The 23,940-nt window shown below is 37.3% G+C and overlaps 1 protein-coding gene across 1 annotated transcript in view; it reads left to right on the top strand.

Moving 5' to 3' along the window:
- USH2A (usherin) overlaps positions 1 to 23,940 on the top strand; it is an 870,853-nt gene that overhangs the window by 102,923 nt on the left and 743,990 nt on the right. The window contains exon 5 of the mRNA XM_089312189.1: positions 18,344 to 18,476. Coding sequence (XP_089168315.1) covers positions 18,344 to 18,476 — 133 coding nt within the window. The remainder of the gene's footprint in view (positions 1 to 18,343; positions 18,477 to 23,940) is intronic.

The following is a 23,940-nucleotide window of genomic DNA, read 5'->3' as shown; positions in this document are numbered from 1 at the left end:
AAATATGCACTCTACCAAATTTTGAGATGTTGACAGCTCCTGCTTATCTGAGAGAAAATGGTTTGGGGAGGTATATGAAGAATTGAATATGCATAAATATGAATTAAAAATTAATATTATCCTGAAGAGCCCAACTGAAACATGGCAACCCACTTGCCAGTATAGATTTTCATATGACCACAAAAATATTCACTTATCTTGTGTGAAATCATCACATGACTTCATCTCTTTCTGTTACTGTTGTGAAGGGAGTAAAAGAAAATGGAATAGTCTACATTTTACCCTTAAATAGCTACTTTTGTGTTTAGGGGTCACATATCCTTGCTTTATAAGAATGACTATTTCTGGGGACAGTGCTGTGGCTTAGAGGGTAATGCGGCTGCCTGCAGTGCCAGCATCCCATATGGGCACCAGTTTGTGTCCCAGCTGCCCCACTTCCGATCCAGCTCTCTGTTATGGCCTGGGAAAGCAGTAGATGGCCTAAGTCCTTTGGCGCCTGCACCCGTGTAGGAGACCCGGAGGAGGCTTCTGGCTCCTGGTGTCGGATCAGCTCAGCTCTGGCCATTGAAGCCAAATGGGAAGTGAACCAGTGGATGGAGGACTTACTTTCTCTCCCTCTCTCTCCCACTCTCTGTGTAACTTGTGTAACTCTGAATTTCAAGCAAAATAAAATAAATCTTTAAAAAAATAGTAAAAGGAGAAAAGAATGTGTTAAATGTCACCATAGGAATATCAGCAGCAAAAACCTTAAAAAGAATGAATATTTGTGAGGTCATCTTTTGTCCAAACTAAATGAAATATATGTGTGCTTCTCCACTACTGACCAGTAAGCAGCTACAGTCCCACTAGCTTTAGGGAAGCCCCTGTTCTCAGTTTTGAAATGTCTTCAAAAATAAAGCAATTCACATCAGATTTCATGATTTATGTTTCTAAAGGCAGATAAAAAGATTTGTATCTTTCCTTTTGCTTAAGAAGTATTGTTTTAAAATTTAGTTTAGAAGACTTATTTTTTAATAAACTTTGCCTAGTAGTATCTAGGGAAGCAAAATAAAATAATAATAATCCAAAGGCACACATATGGATTTATGGAAAAGCTTGCATTTCTTTTATGAATCTAAAATTAATAAATACTTCATTATTCAGTGGCATCTTCCACCCTTGTTTAAGCTTTTAGCAGATGTAACTCATGCAAAGAGGAGATGATTATTGACTTTTGTCTTGTTTATGTGGCAGAGCTATGTTTCTTTACAAATTACTGCTTTGGATCTTTAAGATGTCAATTGAAGACTGGCCTAAAGTTTATTTTTTGGACTGTGCAGAGAAATGATTTTCTATATATCTTTCTCCATGTTGAAGGCTTGACGAATGACCCTCTGACTTGGGATCAGCAGTGTGTTCATGTCTCTTAGCATGGTTTTGGCTTACTCTATGGAAGTGTAAACAGAAATCCAATGCTTTCTATTTTCATTATCTTGCTTCAGACATAATGTGACTTAATGATATGCAATTTTATCATTGAAAAGTAATGAAATTAAGTAAAATCAGAGGAGACTTGAATAAAACTGAAAAGAGGGTTTTAAATACAACAGATTAAAATTCCATTTTATTAGGCTAAACATTGTAGCTTAGCAGCTTTTTGCTGCTACTTGGGTGCCCACAGCCCATATTAGAGTTCAAATCCCAGCTACTATGCTTCTGAACCAGCTTCCTGCTAATGCATTGTGGGAGAGCAAGATGATGATGGCTTTTGTGCTTGGACCACTGCCATCTACAAGGGAGCCTGGACCGAGTTCCAGATTGAGTTTCTTATCAGAAAATCTGATAAGAAAGAGGATTAAGAACTGGAAAGTTGCATCTTTAGATGAGGTAACTAGGAGAAGGTTTGCTAAAATGATAGTTGAAAAAAAAATCTACAAGAGATGAAGGACTAAGCTAGCACGCCTCTTTAAGACTAGTGTCAGGGAGAGAGAATAGAAAACGAAAAGATTTGAGGCAAGTAAGCACCTGGAATGTTTAAAGAACAGCAAGGAGGGGAGTATAGTAGATGAGAGAACACAGGAACATACGAATAGGGGATTAGCCCAAGAAGTGATAAGGAGCCAGTGCTCTGTGGAACTTCAACTTTTGCCCAGAGAAAGATATCATTGGAGTTCTATTTGTAAAGGAATCACTTGATTGTGTTTTAGTCGGAATTCTTGGCCTGCTAACTTGAGACTGGACTGAAAGTCAATGAATATCAAATCAGGGACAGTAGTTAAAAGGCCACTCCAAAAACTCAGGGGAGATGTGGAAGTGGTGTGGTTCAGGGCTGCAACAGAAGTGATGGGCATAGTAGATTCTGGATACACATAGATAGTAGGATCTCTGCATTTGCTGATGGAATGGATGAGAGGAATGAGGGAGAGAGGAGTTATGGAGTAGTCTCAGGATTTTGGCAACTTGAAGAGCCATGATGCAGATACTCTGAAGTGGCAAGAAGCATAGGTATGAAAGCCTGGCTGCACTTTGGAGGATTTATGCTTTTATTTCTATTAGACTCCCAAGAAGAGATGTTGTTTTAAAAGGTAGATATGGTGATCTCTAATAGAAATCTGAGTTAGAAACAGTCAGTTGGGAGTATTATTGCAATGTGGTATTTGAAACCAGGAGAAAAGATATTACCAAGGGAGTGTAGAGCAGAAAAGGAAAGATGTGCCAGGGCTGAACCCTGAGACACTTCAATGCTATGGGTCTAAGAAGAAAATCTAACAAAAAAGGACAAAGAAGAATGGGATAAGGAGTGATAGGGAAATGAAGAGTTTGTATTGAAAGTAGGATGTGATAGAGAAGTGCCTGTTTTGGGATTGGATGCTGTCATGGCAACTGGAATAATAGAGTTTATTATATTTATATAATACAATATATAGTATAAAGTTGATTATATATAAAGTTTATTATATAATAGAGTTTATGTAGTTTAATTATAACTGGTATAATAGAGTTAGATTAGACATATGAGAATTAATCGATATAATGAGGATAAGAAGAGCTAGGTTTCTCCCTTTCAGAGAAGAGGGTTACAAAATGGAAAGAGGAAAAACTGGAATGAATTAAAGGTGTTGGTTTAGAATTTAAGGTATTTGTATAATCACATTTCTACGTGTATGTGTGTTTGTGTGTGTATGATAGGTCTCCCAAAATCTCATGGAAAATACTTATAATGAAGAAAAAACTATGAATGGGTTTAAAAAGATTTTGTCCAAAAACAAACTTGCCCTTTAAATATTTTTCATATTTATTGAAACACCACCATATTTGTACAAACACATATATAGAGGAAATACAGAAGTAAATTTGTATATACATCTATGTTATTTTATCTGCAATCATCATCATAGGGATATTTCCTACCATGGTACATTGAGAGGAAAAGGAGCATCTAAATTGTTAGGGTATACCTGACACCAATTGTTTGTTTTGAAATAAGTCCCATCAGTAAAAGGAGCCAGCATTCCTTGGATAATTGACTGAGTTCAGGTATAAGGCAGAATAGGACAAAATGAGGCTGTAGCATCTTATTCCAAAAAGCAAGAAGATGCTCTAAGAATTATGTTACATGTTAGTATGACACAGTCCAGTTTTATGAGGTCTCCACTGTCCAAATGTGAAGCAGCATGAGTATTGTGTTATATCTTGACCATAATTTATTAAATCCTACTGAATAAAACAGATTCATCATTTTATAGACAAATAAATAAATGCAAACACTGAAAGCTTAATAGTGAAAAGGATATTTATATAGACTATCTCTTCTCAAAACATTTTTTTAATTGCAAAGGACACAATTGTATTTTTATAGTGGAGAAGCCTGTGCATACCATATTAACACAAATTATTAAAGGTAACTGCATTAGTGATGGAACAAATGATAAGATGTAATAAGATCACTATTTCACCTGAAGGTAACTATAGGGAAGCAGGAGACAAACTAAAACTGAGAGGCAACCTGCAAAACACATGGGCTATGGTGTTCCAAAAAGTGGTAGGATCACAAAAGTCGAGGAAGGCTTGAGGATCTATTTCAGATTGTAGAAGAACCAGTAGTCTTGATGACTACACACATGTAGTTGCAGGCTGGATTTGTTTGCCGTAATGGGTATTGTAGGACAGTTAGCAAAACTTGAATGGCCTCCAAGAAATGAGGTTTGTAAAGTATTCATGGTAATTTCCTAATATGGTTGCTTAGGATGTGCTGGTATAGGAAAATGTTTGTTTTAATAGCAAATATAATTTTCCCAGCACCATTTATTGAATAGACTGTCCTTGCTCCAGGAATTGGTTTTAGATCCTTGATCAAATATGAGTTGGCTGTAGATGTTTGGGTTGATTTCTGGTGTTTCAATTCTGTTCTATTGGTCTATCCATCTGTTTCTGTACCAGTACCATGCTGTTTTGATTACAACTGCCCTGTAGTATGTCCTGAAATCTGGTATTGTGATGCCTCCAGCTTTGTTTTTGTTGTACAAGATTGCTTTAGCTATTCGAGGTCTCTTGTGCCTCCATATAAATTTCAGCACCATTTTTTCCAGATCTGAGAAGAAGGTCTTCAGTATCTTGATTGGTATTGCATTGAATCTATAAATTGCTTTTGGGAGAATGGACATTTTGATGATATTGATTCTTCCAATCCATGAGCATGGAAGATTTTTCCATTTTTTGGTATCCTCTTCTATTTCTTTATTTAAGGTTTTGTAATTTTCATCGTAGAGATCTTTAACGTCCTTGGTTAAGTTTATTCCAAGGTATTTGATTGTTTTTGTAGCTATTGTGAATGGGATTGATCTTAGAAGTTCTTTCTCAGCCATGGCATTGTCTGTGTATGCAAACCCTGTTGATTTTTGTGCACTGATTTTATACCCTGCTACTTTGCCAAAATCTTCTATGAGTTCCAATAGTCTCTTAGTAGAGTTCTTTGGGTCCCCGAAATAAAGAATAATATCATCTGCAAAGAGGGATAGTTTGAGTTCTTCCTTCCCAATTTGTATCCCTTTAATTTCTTTTTCTTGCCTAATAGTTCTGGCTAGAACTTCCAGAACTATATTGAATAGCAGTGGTGAGAGTGGGCATCCCTGTCTGGTATCAGATCTCAGTGGAATTATCAATTCCCAACTTGACTCTCACTGGGATTAAATATAACAATAGGTCTGATCTGATTTCATCATCATTTAAAAAATCATCTATTATTTTTCATTTTATGTTTGTGTGGGAGCAAACTGTTGAAATCTTTACTTAATGTATGCTAAACTGATCTTCTGTATATAAAGAGAATCGAAAATGAATCCTCATGTGAATGGAAGGGGAGAGGGAGTGGGAAAGGGGAGGGATGCGGGTGGGAGGAACGTTATGGGGGGGAAGCCATTGTAATCCATAAGCCGTACTTTGGAAATTTATATTCATTAAATAAAAGTTAAAAAAATAGCAAATATACATTACAGAATTTAGGAGTCATGACTCATTATGTCCTTAGGACTTTCCCATCATTTTGAGGTATATAGATTTTTTTAAAATAATAAAATCTAGAAACTACTACCTGAACTGCATTGTGGATGGAATAGGAAAAGTAAACAGAGCAAGTGGAGAAATATTTAGGAACAGAAATGTCCAACATGATGTTTCTCTTTCTCATTCTTTCCCCTAAGCATTTATTCATTTTAATTTTTCATTATCATTTTATTCAGAAGGCAAAGAGAGGCAGACAGATCTTCCATCTGATGGCTCACTCCCAAAATATCTGCAACAACCAGGGGTGGGCCAGGCTGAAGTCAGGAGCCAGAAATACTTGAGGTATCACCTGCTGCCTCCGAGAGTACCCATTATCAGGACACTGGGTCAGAAGTATAGCAGGCACTCTGATAAGGGGTTTTGGTGGGACTGGCATTGTGGCATAGTGGGTAAAGCCACTGCCTGCTATGTCAGCATCACATATGGGTGCCAGTTTGAGGCCCAGCTGCTCCACTTCCAATCTAGCTTCCTGCTGATGCACCTGGAAAAGCAGTGGAGGATGGACCAAGTGGCTCCTGGACCCACGTGGGAGACCCAGAAGAAGCTCCTGGCTTCAAGCTGGCCCAGCTCTGGGCCCAGCTGCTGTGGCCATTTGGGGATTGAAACAACAGATAGACAATCTCTTTCTCTCTTTAACTCTAACTTTCAAATAAATAAATCTTTTCAAAAAGGAGGTGGGGCTTGGGTGTACCCAGCAGGGATTTTTTTTTTAATTTTTATTTTATTTATTTATTTGACAGGTAGAGTTGTAGACAATGAGAGTAATAGATAAAGAGAGAAAGGTCTTCCTTCCATTGGTTCACTCCCTAAATGGCCACTACGACTGGTGCTGCGCTGATCTGAAGCCAGGAGCCAGGTGTTCTTCCTGGTCTCCCATGTGGTTGCAGGGGCCCAAGCACTTGGGCCATCCTCCACTGCCCTCTCGGGCCACAGCAGAGAGCTTGAAGAGGAGCAACTGGGACTAGAACCCGGCACCCATATGGGATGCTGGCGCCGCAGGTGGAGGACTAACCAAGTGAGCCACAGCGCCAGCCCTGAGCAGGGATTTAAATGCTGGGCCAACCACCAACCTCCATGTCTATTTTATTGCATTGCTCTGTTGAGTGTGGTTTGTTGTGTTTCATTCTCCAATGTGACAGTGTTGAGAAGTAAGGAAGCTTTGGAGGCACCAGGGTCTGGAGGAATCCATCCACATGAATGAGTTAGCTGTCAATGGAGCTTGGTACCCTTACTTTCTCTTCCCCATGGCACTGCTTCTCCTTCCACTTTTCCACCTATAGGCACCAGTCCCTGACCCTTAGAAGAAACACAGTAGATGTTGGTTCCAGGGCTTTGCACTTCCAGGATTGTAAGCTAAATAAACCTCTTTCCTCATAAACTACTCAGTCTCTTGATTTCTGTTTTAGCAACACAAAATCATCTAAGGTATGCATTTGTCACTTTGCACTGAAATTATTTTTTAAATCTTATTTAATTAAGAAGCAAAAAAATGGGGAAAGCCACCATCTGTTGGTTTACTCTCCAAATGTCCAGGAGCTGGGGACTCAATCCAGGTCTCCCACATGGGTGGCAGGAGCCCAACCACTAAAGCCATTATCTGCTGCCTCCCAGGGGAAACAGTAGCAGGGGTTTGGAATCTGGAGGAGAACAGAAGCCCAAACCCAAGCTCTCTGATGTGGGATGCAGGCATCCCAAGTGACAGTTTAACCACTGCACTATATGTCTTGCCTGAAAGTATTTCTATATTTCTTTTCATTACGTGTTGTGAATTCTATAAATAAAAGTTCTGTGTTTTATACACTCTTTATGTATGCCATCATACTTAACATTTCATTGTGCACTCAAGAAATGTTGAAGCAAAAGAATCATTTTTTAAAATGCTATTGGTTTTTAGTGAAGGGTAGCATAAGCAGTTTTCTTCAAAACTGTGGAAGCCAAAATAGGTTGACTTAGTTTTAAGAATTGTAGTGAAAGCAAATAAACAACTCCTCCATTATTGGGGTATAAATACTAAAAAGGTTTACTAAGGTGCTTAACAGCTAATTCAGGTAGTCATTTAGGAATTATCTATTCTCTGTGGTAAGATACGAAAAGGCATCAATGATTTATTGAGATAACTGAGTGAGAAAAATGTTACCATCTGTGCACCCGAAGCTTTCTTATGCCTGGGACTGTGCGTGGCACATTACTATGCAGTATGTATGGAAAATGGGATTGGTCTATCCTGATTCACTAGGAAATCAACAATAAATCCAACAATTGACTGTTTTCTCATCATATATATGAGGGTAACTTAGAAAGTTTGTGAAGGGGTAGGTATTTAGCCTAACAGTTTAAGATACCCACATCCTATATCAGAGTACTTGGTTGGACACCCACATCTGGCTCCTGATTCCAACTTCTTGCTAATGCAGACTCTGAGAGGAGGCAATGATGGCTCAAGTTATTGTGTACCTACCACTGACTGTGGCAATCTGAATTGCGATCCTGGATCTTGGATTAGGTATGGAGATCGCAGGCATTTGGAAATGAGCCTGTGGATAGGAACACTGTCTATCTTCATTATTCATTCATTTTTAAAAGATTTATTGATTTATTTTAAAGTCAGAATTATAGAGAGACAGGGTGAGTCAGAGATGGCTGCAATGGCCAGGCCTGAGGCAACCAATGCAGGAGCCAGGAGCTTCATCCAGGTGTCCCACATGGGTGGAAGAGGTCCAAGCTCTTGGGCCATCCTCTACTGCTTTTCTGAGGCCATTATGAGGGAACTAGATTGGAAGTGGAGCAACTGTGATGTGAATTTCATGCATACAGATTTCATATATAAAATATTTTTATAATATTTTTGATGAACTTCTAACCCTCCCTCCTGCCCATTTTCTCACCCTTCTTCCCTCCTTATCCTATTCCCATTCTTAATTTTTGTAAAGATCTATTTCGAGTTTATTTTATACTCATAAGAATAATCCTACACTAACTAAAGAGTTCAACAAATAGTATTAACAACAACAACAACAACAAACACTGTTCCTCATCAGTAGGGACAAGAACTATAAATGATCACCAAATCTCAAAATGTCAATTTCACTCTACTACATTACATTTCAGGTACTCTATTAGTTACCACAGATCAGGGGAAATGTATGGTATCTGTCTTTTTGGTACTGGCTTATTTCACTAAATAATAGTTTCCAGTTGTATCCATTGTATTACAAAAGACAGGATTTCATTTTTTTGTCGCTGCATGGTATCCCATAGTGTATATATGCCATAGTTTCTTTAGTCATCAGTTGATGGACATCTGGGTTATTCCATATCTTAGCTATTGTGCATTGAGCTACAGTGAACATGGGGGTACAGATAATTCTTTCAAATCTGCTGATTTCATTTTCTTTGGGTAAATTCCCAGGATGGGACTGCTGGGTCATTTGGAAGATCTATTTTCAGATTCCTGAGGTATCTCCACACTGTCTTCCACACTGGATGAATCAGTTTACATTTCCACCAACATTGGATTAGGTTACCTTTTTCCCTACATCCTTACCAGCATTTATTGTTTGTTGATTTTTGGATGGGAGCCATTCTAACTGGGGTGAAGTAAAACCTCATGGTGGTTTTGATTTGCATTTCCCTTATGACTGGTGATCCTGAGCATTTTTTCATGTCTCTGTTGGCCATTTGAATTTCCTTTTTTTTTTGTAATGCCTGGTCAAGTCCATGGCCTATTTCTTAGCTGCGTTGCTTATTTTTTGTTGAGTTTCTTGAGTGCTTTCTAGATTTTGGATATTAATTCTCTATCAATTTTTTAGTTTGCAAATATTTTCTCCCACTCTTTTGGTTGCCTCTTCACTTTGCTGAGTGTTTCTTTTGCAGTGTAGAAGCTTCTCAGCTTGATGTAATCCCATTTGTCAGTTTTGGCTTTGCTTGCCTGTGCTTCTGGGGTATTTTCCAAGAAGTCTTTGCCTATGCCAATGTCTTGCAGAGTTTCCCCAATGTTCTCTAGTAATTGATGGTATCAGGTTTTAGATTTAGATATTTGATCTATTTTAAGTGGTTTTTTATGTAAGGTATAATGTAGGGGTCTAGTTTCATACTTCAGCATATGGAGATCCAGTTTTCCCAGTACCATTTGTTTAAGAGACTGTCTTTGCTCTAGGGATTGATTTTTGCTCCTTTGTCAAAGATAAGTTGGTTGAAGATGCATGGATTGATTTCTTGAGCTTCTATTCTAATCCATTGATCTATACATCTATTTTTTTTTTGCAATCTATTGTTTTGATTATAACTGTCCTGTAGTATGTCTTGAAATCTGGTATATGATGCATCTCACTTTGTTGTATAAGATTGCTTTAACTATTCAGGGTCTCTTCTGTTTACATATGAATTTTAGCTTCTGATTTTCTAGATCTGAGAATAATGTCCTCGATATTTTGATTGGGCTCGCACTGAATCTGTAAATTGCTTTTAATAGGACATTTTGATGATATTAATTCCTCCAATCCATGAACATGGAAGATTTTTCCATTTTTTGTATCTTCTTCTATCTCTTTCTTTTATAATTTTCATCATAGAGATCTTTGATTTCCTTGTTTCATTTATTCCAAAATTCAAAATATGACCAAAGAAACTACTAGAATTCTTTTTTTCAAATGTAGGGGCTCACCCTCATGAGGTAGCAGCTTGGAAAACTGTAACAGATAACAAGGGTAGAACAACAAATCCTACCCAGGGTGTAAATGTAATAAACTTAGCCTCTGGCTAAAGATTGATTAAAGCCGGCGCTGCCGCTCACTAGTCTAATCCTCCGCTTTGCAGCGCCAGCACACTGGGTTCTAGCCCCGGTCGGGGCGCCGGATTCTGTCCCAGTTGCCCCTCTTCCAGGCCAGCTCTCTGCTGTGGCCAGGGAGTGCAGTGGAGGATGGCCCAGGTGCTTGGGCCCTGCACCCCATGGGAGACCAGGAGAAGCACCTGGCTCCTGCCATCGGATCAGCGCGGTACACTATCCACTCTGCCTGTCCAAAAAAAAAAAAAAAAAAAGCTGTCGACACCTTTGTGCAGAGTGGTGTGCTTGGCATTCAGGAGCAAAGTAACAAGACATGTCCTTCGACCAAAAAATAGTTTATTATAGGATATTTAATAGCCTATTTTAAATATAATTATATAAAAACTGTTAGAAAAACCACTTTGAAAATTATGTGAAGAATTCTCATTTGAAACATTTGAACTGTTGGAAACTGACACCATTTCTTTACTGCTTGGAATTGTAAAATGTGGATTGTGTTGGTGATTTTATTTTGGAGATATCAATTAGTCAATCAGTATTATCGAGTGTCTTCTTAGCACATGAGGTGTGCTCATCAAAGTTGCAAATGACCTAAAACTTGGAGGGATGCTAAATATATTGATGACAGGCATAGCATCCAAAATGTTTGGACAGCCTGAAGCAATGGGCTGAATCTAACATGATGAACTATAACATGGATAAATATAAATTCCTGAACTTAGTTCCACAAAACCAAATGCAAACAATTCTGAATTGTTTTAAGGGGATAATCCAATACTGATTTAACAGGTCAGGTCACATCTAGAGATTGTGATATTTCAAGCTGCATTTTAAGAAGAGTGAGATGAAAAACCATGTCATATTTAGAACATTCCAGAAATGACACACATGCTGAGAGAGACTTGGAGAGAAACGACATCTTTCTTTACATTGAAGTAAATTCTCATTTAGCAAAGGGATTGCTTCTGTATAGTGTGTTCTCAGTATTTATAGCTGGGTCTTAACATGTGAAAATATAAGAAGATGCTTTCAGTTTGACCAATCATTTATAAGCAAAGGCTGTTCAGAGATGAAAGTATTCCCCAGTTCTGCAGAAGGAGAACCCTGGGCCTCAGTAACCCCCTTGGTAAGGAGGGTTACTAGCACTGTTGAGGAGCCCAGTGGATGATCTAAGGAGGATGTCCAGTGCAGTGCCGGGATACCGTGAGGGAGAGAAATGTGCTGGGTGTATTACTCTTCTTACTGTGAGCAGAATTGACATGGGGCCTGAAGCATCCCTGGGTAGAAGTATAGAAGAAAGGCTCAGTTGATAGGTTCAGACACCTAAATGGCTGCTACTTCAAAACACTAACTGGATATAACTGGCTAATTAAAATTGGCCACATAAAACTAATTCTTCACTGTGTCAGCCTCTGTGTTACCTTGAATCATTTTTGTTTGCAATTTTCAGTGGTTCAGTTTCCTTATCTTTAAATTGGGTTAATAACTGACCTGCCTTGGGTTGCTTTAAAGATAAAAGGGATGAGGACACATCCAGAAAGAATAGTAATAGACACCAATTATTATCCATCCATTATGTGTCAGGCACTACAACAAATACCATATGAAAAATACCCACAACAGCAAATATTCAGTCAACACTACAAGTTGGGTACTACACTTTGTACTTTACACACATTGCTTCAATAATTTCTCACATGATTATGATGAATTTAATACAAAATTTAATACAAAAAAATTTGAAAATTGAGACTGAGTTAGAGTAACTAGCTCAAATCACACAGATATGGTATTGATATGATGTAAAACTCAGTTGTTTTAATCAGAAATTCTCTCTGCTGAATGATATAGGATGCACCTGTGTCTAAAAGCAAGCAATTCACCTTCCTTGCATCCTCAGGCAGAGAGCAATTTGCCTCTCCAGTCTGCCGTCAACCACGGCAGAGTGGAACAGGAAATGCTCCCATTGGCTCCCCGGCTTGCCAGTATTTCCTAACATTCTCCCCAGATAAACTTTTTTTTTTTTTTTTTTAACAGGCAGAGTGGATAGTGAGAGAGAGAGACAGAGAGAAAGATCTTCCTTTTGCCGTTGGTTCACCCTCCAATGGCCACCACCGCTGGTGCGCTGTGGCCAGCGCACCGCACTGATCCAAAGGCAGGAGCCAGGTGCTTCTCCTGGTCTCCCATGCAGATGCAGGGCCCAAGCACTTGGGCCATCCTCCACTGCACTCCCTGGCCACAGCAGAGAGCTGGCCTGGAAGAGGGGCAACTGAGACAGAATCCGGCGCCCTGACCGGGACTAGAACCCGGTGTGCCAGCGCCGCTAGGTGGAGGATTAGCCTAGTAAGCCGTGGCGCTGGCCCCCAGATAAACTTTCATTTACTCATTCATACATTATACATTTTGATTGTATACCTATTTTTAATGAACTATGTTAGATGAATATTCAAATTAATTTCTATATTCATTTTGTCTGAGGTGCAGATACCGTCAGGTGGAGTCTTGTAAGTATAGTGGTTCCATTTGTCAGAGCTGTCATTAAAAAGTACCACAGATTGGGTAGCATAAGGACAGAAATATTTTTCTATCAGTTTTTGGAGGCCACAAGTCGAAGAACAAGGCATCCAGAGGCTTGGTTGCTTCTTAAGTTCTGTGTCCTTGGCGAGAAGATGGCCCTGTGCTCCATGAGATTTCTGTGGTCTCTCTGTGTATATCTTTGTGATAATTCTTCCTCTTATGGAATACAAATCATGTTGGATCCAGACCTGAATGACTTTGTTTTCTCTCTTTTAAGACTATGTTTCCAAATGTTGTCACATTCTGAGGTACCAGGTGTGAGAATTTCAACATAGGAATTGTGGAAGAATAAGATCAGCCCGTAACAGTGGTGGAAGAACAGGCCCAGAAGCCAGATACATTGGTACAAATCCTGTTTCGCTGATAACGAGGTGTGGTACATTTGCAGCCTGGTGACTCTCTTGATTTGTCCTGTTTCTCATCATCTATGAAGAGAGAGTTAAAGGTAGATTAAAAGTTATTCTACAAAAACCAAAGATTAGGGTTCCTATATCCTGCAAACACAATTCATGTTTGATGTTATGATTTATTACAATAAATTAAATTGGTGTGTTTCTGAAAAAAAATTAAAACATCTGACATACTAATTTTCCAATCAATGAAAACTACTTTTATAATTCTAAACTAGTTGACAAAGGAGTATTGGGGGATATAGGACTTGAGAAACATATTTTTAAAAATATTAAAACTTCAGAGAAATGCCCATATGGAAATAACTTGAATAAACCATGGAGAAATAATTAGATTGGAGGTTGACTGATGGTGAAGTTATAAATAAGGGTAAATGAAATTAGAGAGAGAAAAATTCAGAAGGTTAAGTTTAGGATCATGAGCAATTGGGGGCAGATAGTGTAGGGCGGGGATTGCATGTGTTCTCAGGAAAAGGATGCACCATAGATGTGCTATTTTAAATAAACTTCCAGAGATTTCAGAATAAAGTACCTATGTTTAAAAATTATAGATGGAATAGTGGAATCTTTTATGCCAATTCTTTTTTCACTTATAAATTTCTATTTCAGGGAAATTGCTAATTCTTAAAGTCAAAGATTTTTCTTCTCCCCAGAGTTTTCTCTTCCAATTCATATCAGGGTTGTTTTATGTTTGAAGTTCTTAGCATTCCAAATACTATTATATATGCTTACATCAATAATCATCATGTTTTGAGAATGAAGTTGAATTTAAGGTATATCTGGGTAAAAAAATAAAAGAGGTCCTAAAGAAAAAAAAAGTATATTGCCAAATAACTTCATGTTGTGTCTATTTAAAATGTGGTAAACACAATGGTTAAAATGATTTTGCTTTACAATGACATCAATCAAATTAACGAAACTGACCTTCTTAGGAGGCTTGTAGGCTGGATGTGGGGATGCAAGCCCACAGAAAAGATCCAAAAACATGTCATACAGGGCACATAGTAATGACTCAATATAACTTCTCAAAGCTACTCCCTGAAAACGATAACATTTCATTGGCTGCGTTAAGATCCAGTAGCTAAATTAAAATATAACTTTATTCATTTATAGTGACTTGAACACTATCTACTAAATTAACAATTATTCTTTTGTTATGGGTACAAGTTTCTTGAGAGAAATAATCATGAGTTACTTTTCTTGGTGTGACTCATAGGGTCCTGTGGGTACTGAATTGGTGTTTTATTGAATTCAGTTTAAATTAGAAGGATATAAGTAATGGGAAAGATTTTGTCTAATAAGAAAGATAACATAGTCTGCCTATTTATTTTCCATTCTGAGTCAGCAGTTGCTTTTGGCTATTGGTGATCAGCAGCAGTAGAATAGCAACAAAGGTAGGACATTTCAGTGGGACTGGTGATGGTGGCCCATTCCTATAGTCCAAGTAGACATGATTATATATTTCCCATGGTGACTACTCAGTTATTGTATGAGTTTCTGTACTTTTTAATTGTACTTCCCACTATGCAGGCATAAGAATAAAAGGATAATTCATAAATTCTACTTTTGTTTTAATCTACTGCACTCTTTTACTCAAAGACATGAGTACAACCTATCACAAAGATGTCACTTTGATGAAGAAAGCGATTAAAGTAAAATATGAAACTCCAAGAGAACAAGAGCCTGAGAATGGCCTCCTCCTTTATATCTGATTTCCAAAGTATTTTTGGATCTCTAACGAGAGAGATTTAAAGACTTGTCTACCAGTGTTACTACTTGTGCCAATTCATTCATTCAAGGCACACCAATAAACACACACAAGTTACTCTAATCCACACAGGGCTAGAGCATGAGATAGGTGGTGTTTACTTAGTAGCAGCTTTTCTTTGCACAAATCAGAAATTCCATCCTATATATTCCTATTCCCCTAAATAACTGGCAAGGGGATCATCAGAATGAACTATTGCAGAACGCCACCCCAGGCTTCACAGTTTCAGTGAGATGGGACCCCAGATCAGAATTGTAAAGTAGTTTGGAGAATCTTGGATCATAAAACACAGTGCAGAAAACCAAAGAAGATTTAATCTTATTTATAGAAAGGTGGTTGGCAGGGGAGGGGACAACAGCAGAGTGGTTTGGGATCTTCATTAATCATGTTTTAAGTAGCAAAAAGTGAAAACATTCTTCTGGAATTCACTGCAAGTGACACTGAATTCTTCTAAGCAAATGCATGATGAGTTGATATTAAAAAGGAATAAAAAAAGGTCCTGAACTCCCAGCTACAGATATAATACAGTGAATACAGAAAATCAAAGACATGCTTTCTATCTGACTCAAAATAAAGGTACACTTAAACTTGTAAAAGACAACATTTTTATTTGAATGATATGACAGAACTGTCAAAGGAGTGTTACCTGCTATAAAGAAAACCTAAGAATTATTGCCTTTATTAGACCAGTGGCACTGAGCTTTAGCCATACATTTCTAACTTCTGTCCCTCTACAGAGACAATTTTCTTTTCTTAAATAAACTGTCATGCTAGTGTTAATATATTGTTGGCTCTCTCATGCTCTGAGAATACTGCTGATATAAAACATGTATATGTTAGATTGGTAATAGTATCTTTAGTGTAGCTGACTAGAACAAATGTGTTTCCCTCATGGCTGTGCTAATGTGATAAAGGAAAATTGGCTGTTCATCAGCTTTTGGCTCGGTAAAGACAGTAGAGATGGAACCACATTCTTTTTTATGCATTAATACCACCGAGAACTTTTCACTAGTTATATTTCATGTGCCTGCATGTTGCGCAAAGATGTTGTAAAACATGAGATAATGCTACAAATAACAAAGCAGAAAAGCCTGTATCTTTTATAATGATAACAGTCAAACATCAAATGACAGTAACAGGCTGTAAAAAATGGAATGCAAAAAAAAAAAAAAATTCAGCCTTGCTACCCTGCATAGAGGAAAAGATCCAGGCCCATGAGGAACTGGTGTATTAGTAGGTCTATTACAGTTTTGTTCTAAGATTAAGTCCAATGCAACACTGGGTCAATGGACTTAAGAAAGAACATGGGATAAATGAAAGCAGATGGGTTAGAATGGAGAAAACCATTATGTTCCAGGTCGTTTGCTTTTTTTTTTTTTTTAAAGATTGATTTACTTATTTTAAGTCAGAGTTACACAGAGAGACAGACAGACAGACACACAAAGAGATTCCATTTATTGGTTCACTGCACAAATGGCCACAACAGCCAGGACTAGGCTGCACTGAAGCCAGGAGCTTTTTCTGGGTATCCCACGTGGGAGCAGAGATCAAAGCACTTGGGCCATCCTCTGCTGCTTTCCCAGGTGCATTAACAGGGAGCTGGATTGGAACAGGAGCAGCTGGGACATGAACCGGCACCCCCGTGGCATGTGGGCACTGAAGACAGTGGCTTAACTGCTACACCACAATGCCAGCCCCTCCAGATTGTTTTTAATTCTTTTTTAAATTGAAGTGTTCTTAAGGAAGCAATTCACATAATTATTGAAAGCTATCAGAGACTAGACTGGTTTTGGAGAGGCGAGTCCCACAGAGACGATCCAGAAATATATTATTCAGCACATGCAATAATGACTCAAACGTAACTTTTCAAAGCTACTCATTGAAAAAGGCAACATTTGGTTGACAACATCAAGATTCAGAAACTTCTTATTGAAATCTTTTTTAACAGGAAAACATTTTTGAAAAACACAGTTTATTTTTAGACAATTTTTAGGCTCACTGCAAAATTCATAGGTCCTATGCTCATATACCTTTTGCCTTCTCAGCTATCAGAATTCTGCAGCAGAGTGGAAAATTTATTACCACTGATGAACCTATATAAATACATCGCTACCGTTCAAAGTCCTTAGTAGAAAACCATTTTGAATGGTATGATTTGGCATATTTCTATTAAGATGTTAACATTTCAATTGCATGCCCTTAAATCTCATTCTTCATCCCTTCTCTCAATCCTTCCTCTAAAGTCTTTTGTTTGCCCTTTTATCTCCTTCACTAATTGGAGTACCAATGATTACTTGTGCATGAAGTTAGCACTTAAACAGAAAGACTGTAGAAACTGAAGTTGGTATCAAAACAGCTGGCCAGTTGGAAATATATGTAATCATGTAATTCCCAGCTAATAACTGAAGTATTTTGCATAAATTTAATTGAATTGTCTATTCAAAGATCATGTCATACAAACAAAAATTCCATAACTTAGTGGTGTAATCTAAAGGTTTTTAAACTACAACTTGTGGGTCAAATCTGCTGGCCATGTTTTTTTGGTAAATAAAGTTTTATTGGAACACTGCTGTATTCATTTGTTTGCATATCATTTATGGCTGCTTTTGCATTATAATATCAGCTATTATAGGGAAATTTTGCCCAGAAAATCAGATCACATGGCTTTTAAAAAAATATTCCCTGGACATTTATGGTAAACATTTACTAATTCCTAATATAGGCAATTATTATTTTCCTTGACTGATTCATTTGAAATATGATTGACAAATCTTTATGCTGGTCTATATTGGGAAAGTATGTTAAAATTACCAGCCGGATACTAACACCTAAATAAATATTTATGAGGAATATTTTTGCTAGTAATTTAAATTTAATTGCATCCACATGTAATTCATTTTTGGTGTATCTGTTTTTAAATATTTCTCCAGATCGTATTAATTTCTGCTTTATTTCTGTATATGAATGTAACAACTGTAGTTGGTATGTAAAGAAAAAACTTATCCTTATAAAACTTATAAAGGCATGATAATCATATGGACAACAGTTATGCCCATATGTGAGTGCATGTAAGCATATAGCTTTTGTCTAGATCTATTAAATACAAAAAGATAACACTGAGCTGCTGAAATAAATTATTTACAGTCTTATGAACTTTTTTGAAGAAATTGTAGAGGTGGGAAATCAACTTGACAAAGATTGTTGATCAGTAGTTATTATAAACGCTTATGCACTTGTGATATTAATAGTGGTAATTTCTTACAGGTGCATCAGACAAAAGTCAACTTCTTTATCAATGGATTAGAGGAGGATAATACTGCTTTTGATACAAGAACTCTAAGTGGTTCAATTATAGATTTGGCTTCTGGTTCCATACAAATCGGACAGAGTTTAAATGGTAAGATACTGACTTCAGAATGCTATTTATTTGATTCAGTTATTTTGCTTTTTTTTTTTTTTTCATTTCCTGGGGCTTCTGTAATAAATTACCCCCAACTTAGTGGCAATGTAATGCAAAAGAAGTTTATTGCTTCTCAGTGTTTGGAGGCTAGCAATCTGAAGCCAAGGGTTCAGCTGCATTGTTTCCCTTTCTGGAGTCTCTGAGGGAGAGCCTGTTCCATGCCTCTCTGCTTCCAGTAGCTGTTTGCCATTTTCAGTGTTGCTGGACTTGCAGCCTCCTAGCTCCAATCTTTGCCTCTGTGTTTGTGTTGCTGCCTCTTTTTAATTTGACAGGCAGAGTGGACAGTGAGAGAGAGAGAAAGGTCTTCCTTTTGCCATTGGTTCACCCTCCAATGGCTGCCACGGCCGCGCTGCAGCCAGTGTACTGCGTTGATCCGAAGCCGGGAGCCAGGTGCTTCCTCCTGGTCTCCCATGGGGTGCAGGGCCCAAGTACTTGGGCCATCCTCCAATGCACTCCCGGGCCACAGCAGAGAGCTGGACTGGAAGCGGGGCAACCGGGACAGAATCCGGTGCCCCTACCAGGACTAGAACTGGGTGTGCCGGCGAAGCAGGCAGAGGATTAGCCTAGTGAGCTGCGGCGCCGGCTGTACTGCTGTCTCTTTTATATGAGTATTCTCTCTCCTGTGTTCTTATAAGGGAACTTGTCATGGGACTCAGGACAGATCTTATCTTGTAGTCAAGGGTTCTATGGACAGACACTTTTTCCAAATATGGTTGCATTTGGAAATTCTAGGTGGAAATATCTTTTGGGGCTGACTATTCAGTCTGCTTTACCAGGGAAGCTTTAAAATTAATGTTTCTCTATTTTGATAGTTTTTATAAGTAAGAACAATATGTACCATACTATATCACAGACTTTTTTTTTGGTTTAGATTTTAATGTAGGGGATTATTAAAGTAGACTGTAGATTATTAGAATCTAAGAAATAATGTCAACATGTAATAACGTGTATTTATGTTGTTCATATTTTCCAATGCTACAAATGGGCCATACAGTTTAAGAAAGTAATACATACTACATGTTGAAAACAGCAAAAGTTAAAATTAGAATAATCTGAAATAGCAGGTACAATGATCTTTAAATTGCTTACATTTTAAAATGGAAATATGTTATTTATTCTCATAAGAAAATCTAAGCAGTGCGAAACTCTGAAATAGAAAGCATTTTTCATCTTTCCATCTTCAGGGATAGATACAGTTTAACATTTTATACTCTTGTGGATTTTTAGTACTTAAAGCTAGAGATAGGATTACATGTATAGTGTTTCCCAAAACTGAAATTATATATCCTTCTTCAAAATCTCTAAAAATAAATATGAAGCTACCTCAAAAAGTTCATGCAAAATGGACTTACATGATGTCTTATCTGTACAATTAAAAAAATTCATTTATAATTATCTTCATAATACATCATTTTCCCATGAATTTTGAAGACCTCTCTTATGCATGGATTTTGGCTGAAATAAAGTTAGCTTTTAATTATATTTTTATGAAATTTTAAAATATTCTGATATGCCCTTTCTAAATATTATGAGCAATATTTCATGTCATTATATATTCTCATTTAGATATGTTTTCATTTGAAATGGCTGAATTTGTTCAATTGTGTAGTTCTAGCACATTTTAAAATGATTTCTTTTCCTTTAGTGAGCATTTAAGCTATTTCTAATATTTATTTATTATCAGCAATTATTATATATAAAGCTGTATCTTTTATATACCTATATCTTTTTATATAAATCATCTATCATACCAGTATCTATGTTATTGAACAATTGACCGATGGCACAGTTCCCTATACCTTGGTGTGCACCGAGGTCTATCTCCCCACTTCTTACTACCTATATAACTTGGAAATACCTTTTAAGTCTCTAAATTATAGTTTCCCCAGTTTTATGATGTTGCAGGTTAAATCAAGTCAACTTTTGGGAAAATGGACATTTAACATCCAGTCTCCTACCTATGAGTTTAATGTATTCCTTAACTTCCAGAATAATTTAGTTTTCTGTACAGAGTTATTGCATTTGTTAGACTTATCCCTACATATTTTTTAAAATAGATTTGTTTTTTTAGACCAGTTTGAGGTTCACAGCACAACTGAGCAGAATATACTGAGTTTCCATACCCTTTCTGCTCCTACACATGCAGACTTCTCCATTATTAACATTACTTACCAGTTTGTTTGTTAAAATTAAGGACCTATATTGACACATCATTATTACCCTGTGTCCATTTGCATTGGAGTTTATATTAGACTTCATTCTTAACGTTGTGCCATGAAGAGCATCCACCATCAAAGTTCATACAGGGTGGTTTCAGTGCCCTTGTAATCCTCTGAGTTCTACTTCTTCCTCCTTCCATCCAAATTTCTGAAAGACATTGATTTTTTTACCATCTCTGTAAGTTTTGCTTTCTTCCAGAGTGCCAAATAGTCAAACTTACACAATTTTCAGCCTTTTAAGAATAGCTTTTTTCACTGAGTAATAGCATTTACATTTCCTCCCTGCCTTTTCATGACCTGATAGCAATTTCTTCTTAGAACTAAATAACAACCCACTGTCTGGATATACCACACTGTATGCACTCACTTAATAAGGACATCCTGGTTGCTTTCACGTTTTGACAATTATAATTAAAACTGCTATAAACATTTGTGGGCAGGTTTTTTTTTTTTTTTAGTTTTGTTGTTTGTTTACTGTTTTTTTTTTTGGCCATTTTTTTTTTTGACCTGTCCATTGATGAATGTAGGATGTTGAAGTCCCCCATTATTACTGTGTGGAACATGTACCTCCCTTTAGATCCATTAATATTTATGTTAAATTGCCAGGTGCCCTATCACTGGGTGCATATACATTTACTGAAGTCACATATTCCTGTTGAATTGATCCCTTAAAGATTACATAATACCTTTCTTTGTCTCTTTTAACAATTTTTGTGTTAAGGTCTATTTTATCTAATATTAGGATGGCTTCTCCTGTTCATTTTTGATTTCTATTTGCATGGAATATCTTTTTCCATCTTTTATTTTCAGTCTGTGTTTTTGGTGAGATATGTTTCTTACAAGGTAGAAAATAGATGAGTCTCTTTTTTTTCAATCTATTCAATCAGTCTATCTTCTAATTGGAGAATTTAGGCCATTTACATTCAAAATTGTTATTGATAAAAAAGTTATTGATAAGTAATTACTCATTCTTGCCATTTTTTCTGCAAATATTCCTATTGTTTGTTTTAGATTTCATCTGTACTTTTACAAGGAGGTTTCTGCATTCAAATTCTTTCATGATGATGATTATCTTTCTCTGTTTCTGTGTGGGGTACATTCTTATGTATCACTTTTAAGGCTGGCTGGCTGACTGGGTGGTGACAAATTCTTTAAATGTCTGTTGTTTTAGAAGATCTTTATTCCATCTTCATTTATAAATTCCAGCTTGCAGGGTACAGTATTCTAGATTGACAGCTATCTGTTTTTAAGCTTTTTATTTAATACAAATTTTGATATGTACAGCTTTTAGGGATATATGTTTCTTTTCCCCATTCCTGCCCTTCTACCCCACCCCTATCCTACCTCCCACTCCCTCTCCCATTCCATTTTCCAGTAAGATTCATTTTTAATTGACTTTATATACAGAAAACAAACTCTATACTAAGTAGAGATTTAAATTATTTGCACCCACGTGGACACACAAAGTATAAAGTACAATTTGAAGACAAGTTTTACCATTAATTCTCATAGTACAACTCATGAAGGACAGAGGTCTAACATGGGAAGCAAGTGCACAGTGACTCCTGTTGTTGATTTAACAGACAATTGTTATCTTTAACAGCTTGAAAAATGTCTCACCATTCTGTCCTAACCTGTAGGGTTTTTGATGAGAAATCTGCTGTCCTTTAATTGGAGTTCCTTTAAAGGTAATCTGGCATTTTTCTCTAGCACATTTTAGGATCTTTTCTTTATGTTTTGCTTTTGAAAATTTGAATATAATTTGTTGTCTTGAAGATCTTTTCTGAGCATGTGTACTTCAGGTTCTAAGCACTTCCTGTACTTGGATGTCCACCTCTTTCTCCAAATTAGGGAGATTTTATGCTGTTATTTCACTAAATAAACCTTCTAGGCCATTCTGTTTTTCCATTCCTTCAGGAACTCCTAATTTATGTTTATTTCGTTGTTTCATGGTATCCCATAGGTCTCAATGCTACTTTTAGTGTTACTATCTTTTTTTTTTTTTACTTTTTTGTCTGATTGAGATATTTCCAAAAACTTGTATTCTGATTTTAATATACTTCTTCTGCTTCATCAAGTCTGTTGTTAAGGCTTTCCACTGTAGTTTTTGGACATACTGAATTCTTCACTTCTAACATTTCAGTTTGATTTTTCCTTATTATCTCTACCTATTTGCAAAATTTCTTGTCTATGTCATATACATATTTCTTTTAAACTCATGTAATTGCTTCCCTGTGTTTTTGAGTAATATTACAATTATTCTTTTGAATTCCTTTTAAGGCATTTTGCAAATCTCCCTGTCTTCACAATCTAATATTGAAGTATTGTTAAGTTCCTTTTGGGGAGTCATATTGTCTTCATTGTTTATGTTTCTTGTATTTCTATGCATATTTTTATGCATCTGATGAAATACTTGTTGGATCCCCCCTGAAGAATTTATTCTTAGAAATGTGCCTTTATGGCTAGCTGGAATGCCTGTGCCTTTAGCAGAAATACAGAGCTGTGTGCAGGGTGGAGACAAGGAACACTGACCAGCATTTGTGGGTGGGGCGAGAATTCAGAGTGATATCCAAATTGAACAGGGTAGATCTCCTCTTATGTCAGTAGTGGGGAGGGGGTGAACATGCTGGTTGGTAGGTTCACAGTCTTAGTCCTTCTCTGTGCCAAGGTGACCTGACTGCTTAGGTTGAGCTTACACTGCCCAAACACTCCAGTCTCAGGAGCACAAACCACACGAAGAATTTTTGTGCTCCACAGCGTGAGTGTGGAACCCTCTGTGATGACTCTTTGCAGCACGCAGGGAGTTCTGAGCTTCCAGCATTAGACCCAGTAGTTACACAAAGATACAGCCACACCACATGCCATTCTCACTTTCTCAGCCCATCACATAGCCACAGGATTTTTTCAGTCAGAGAGTGAAGGGGATCCACTCTTGCCCTCTGAGCCTCCCCTTCCATGGGGAAAGCTGTCCTGTTACTGGAGCCAACCACCTGCCCAACAGAGATTAGTCAGTGCTCCAGCTGGGAAAGCTGAGTCCTGTGCTTAAGTGGGAGAGGGGAGGGGAGCAATGGGCCCTTCCTTCATGTCACTTACTGGCCACTCTGTCCACTGCCAACTCTTCAGGCTAGACTTGAAGTTAGTGGGGATTTCATTTTTCTTCCTCATACAAAATCCATCAGTGC

This window comes from Oryctolagus cuniculus, chromosome 13, assembly GCF_051225735.1.
Source record: "Oryctolagus cuniculus isolate XC-2025 breed Fujian yellow rabbit chromosome 13, ASM5122573v1, whole genome shotgun sequence".
In the NCBI taxonomy this organism is placed as follows: domain Eukaryota; kingdom Metazoa; phylum Chordata; class Mammalia; order Lagomorpha; family Leporidae; genus Oryctolagus; species Oryctolagus cuniculus.
This window is presented reverse-complemented; position numbering and strand designations above follow the sequence as displayed.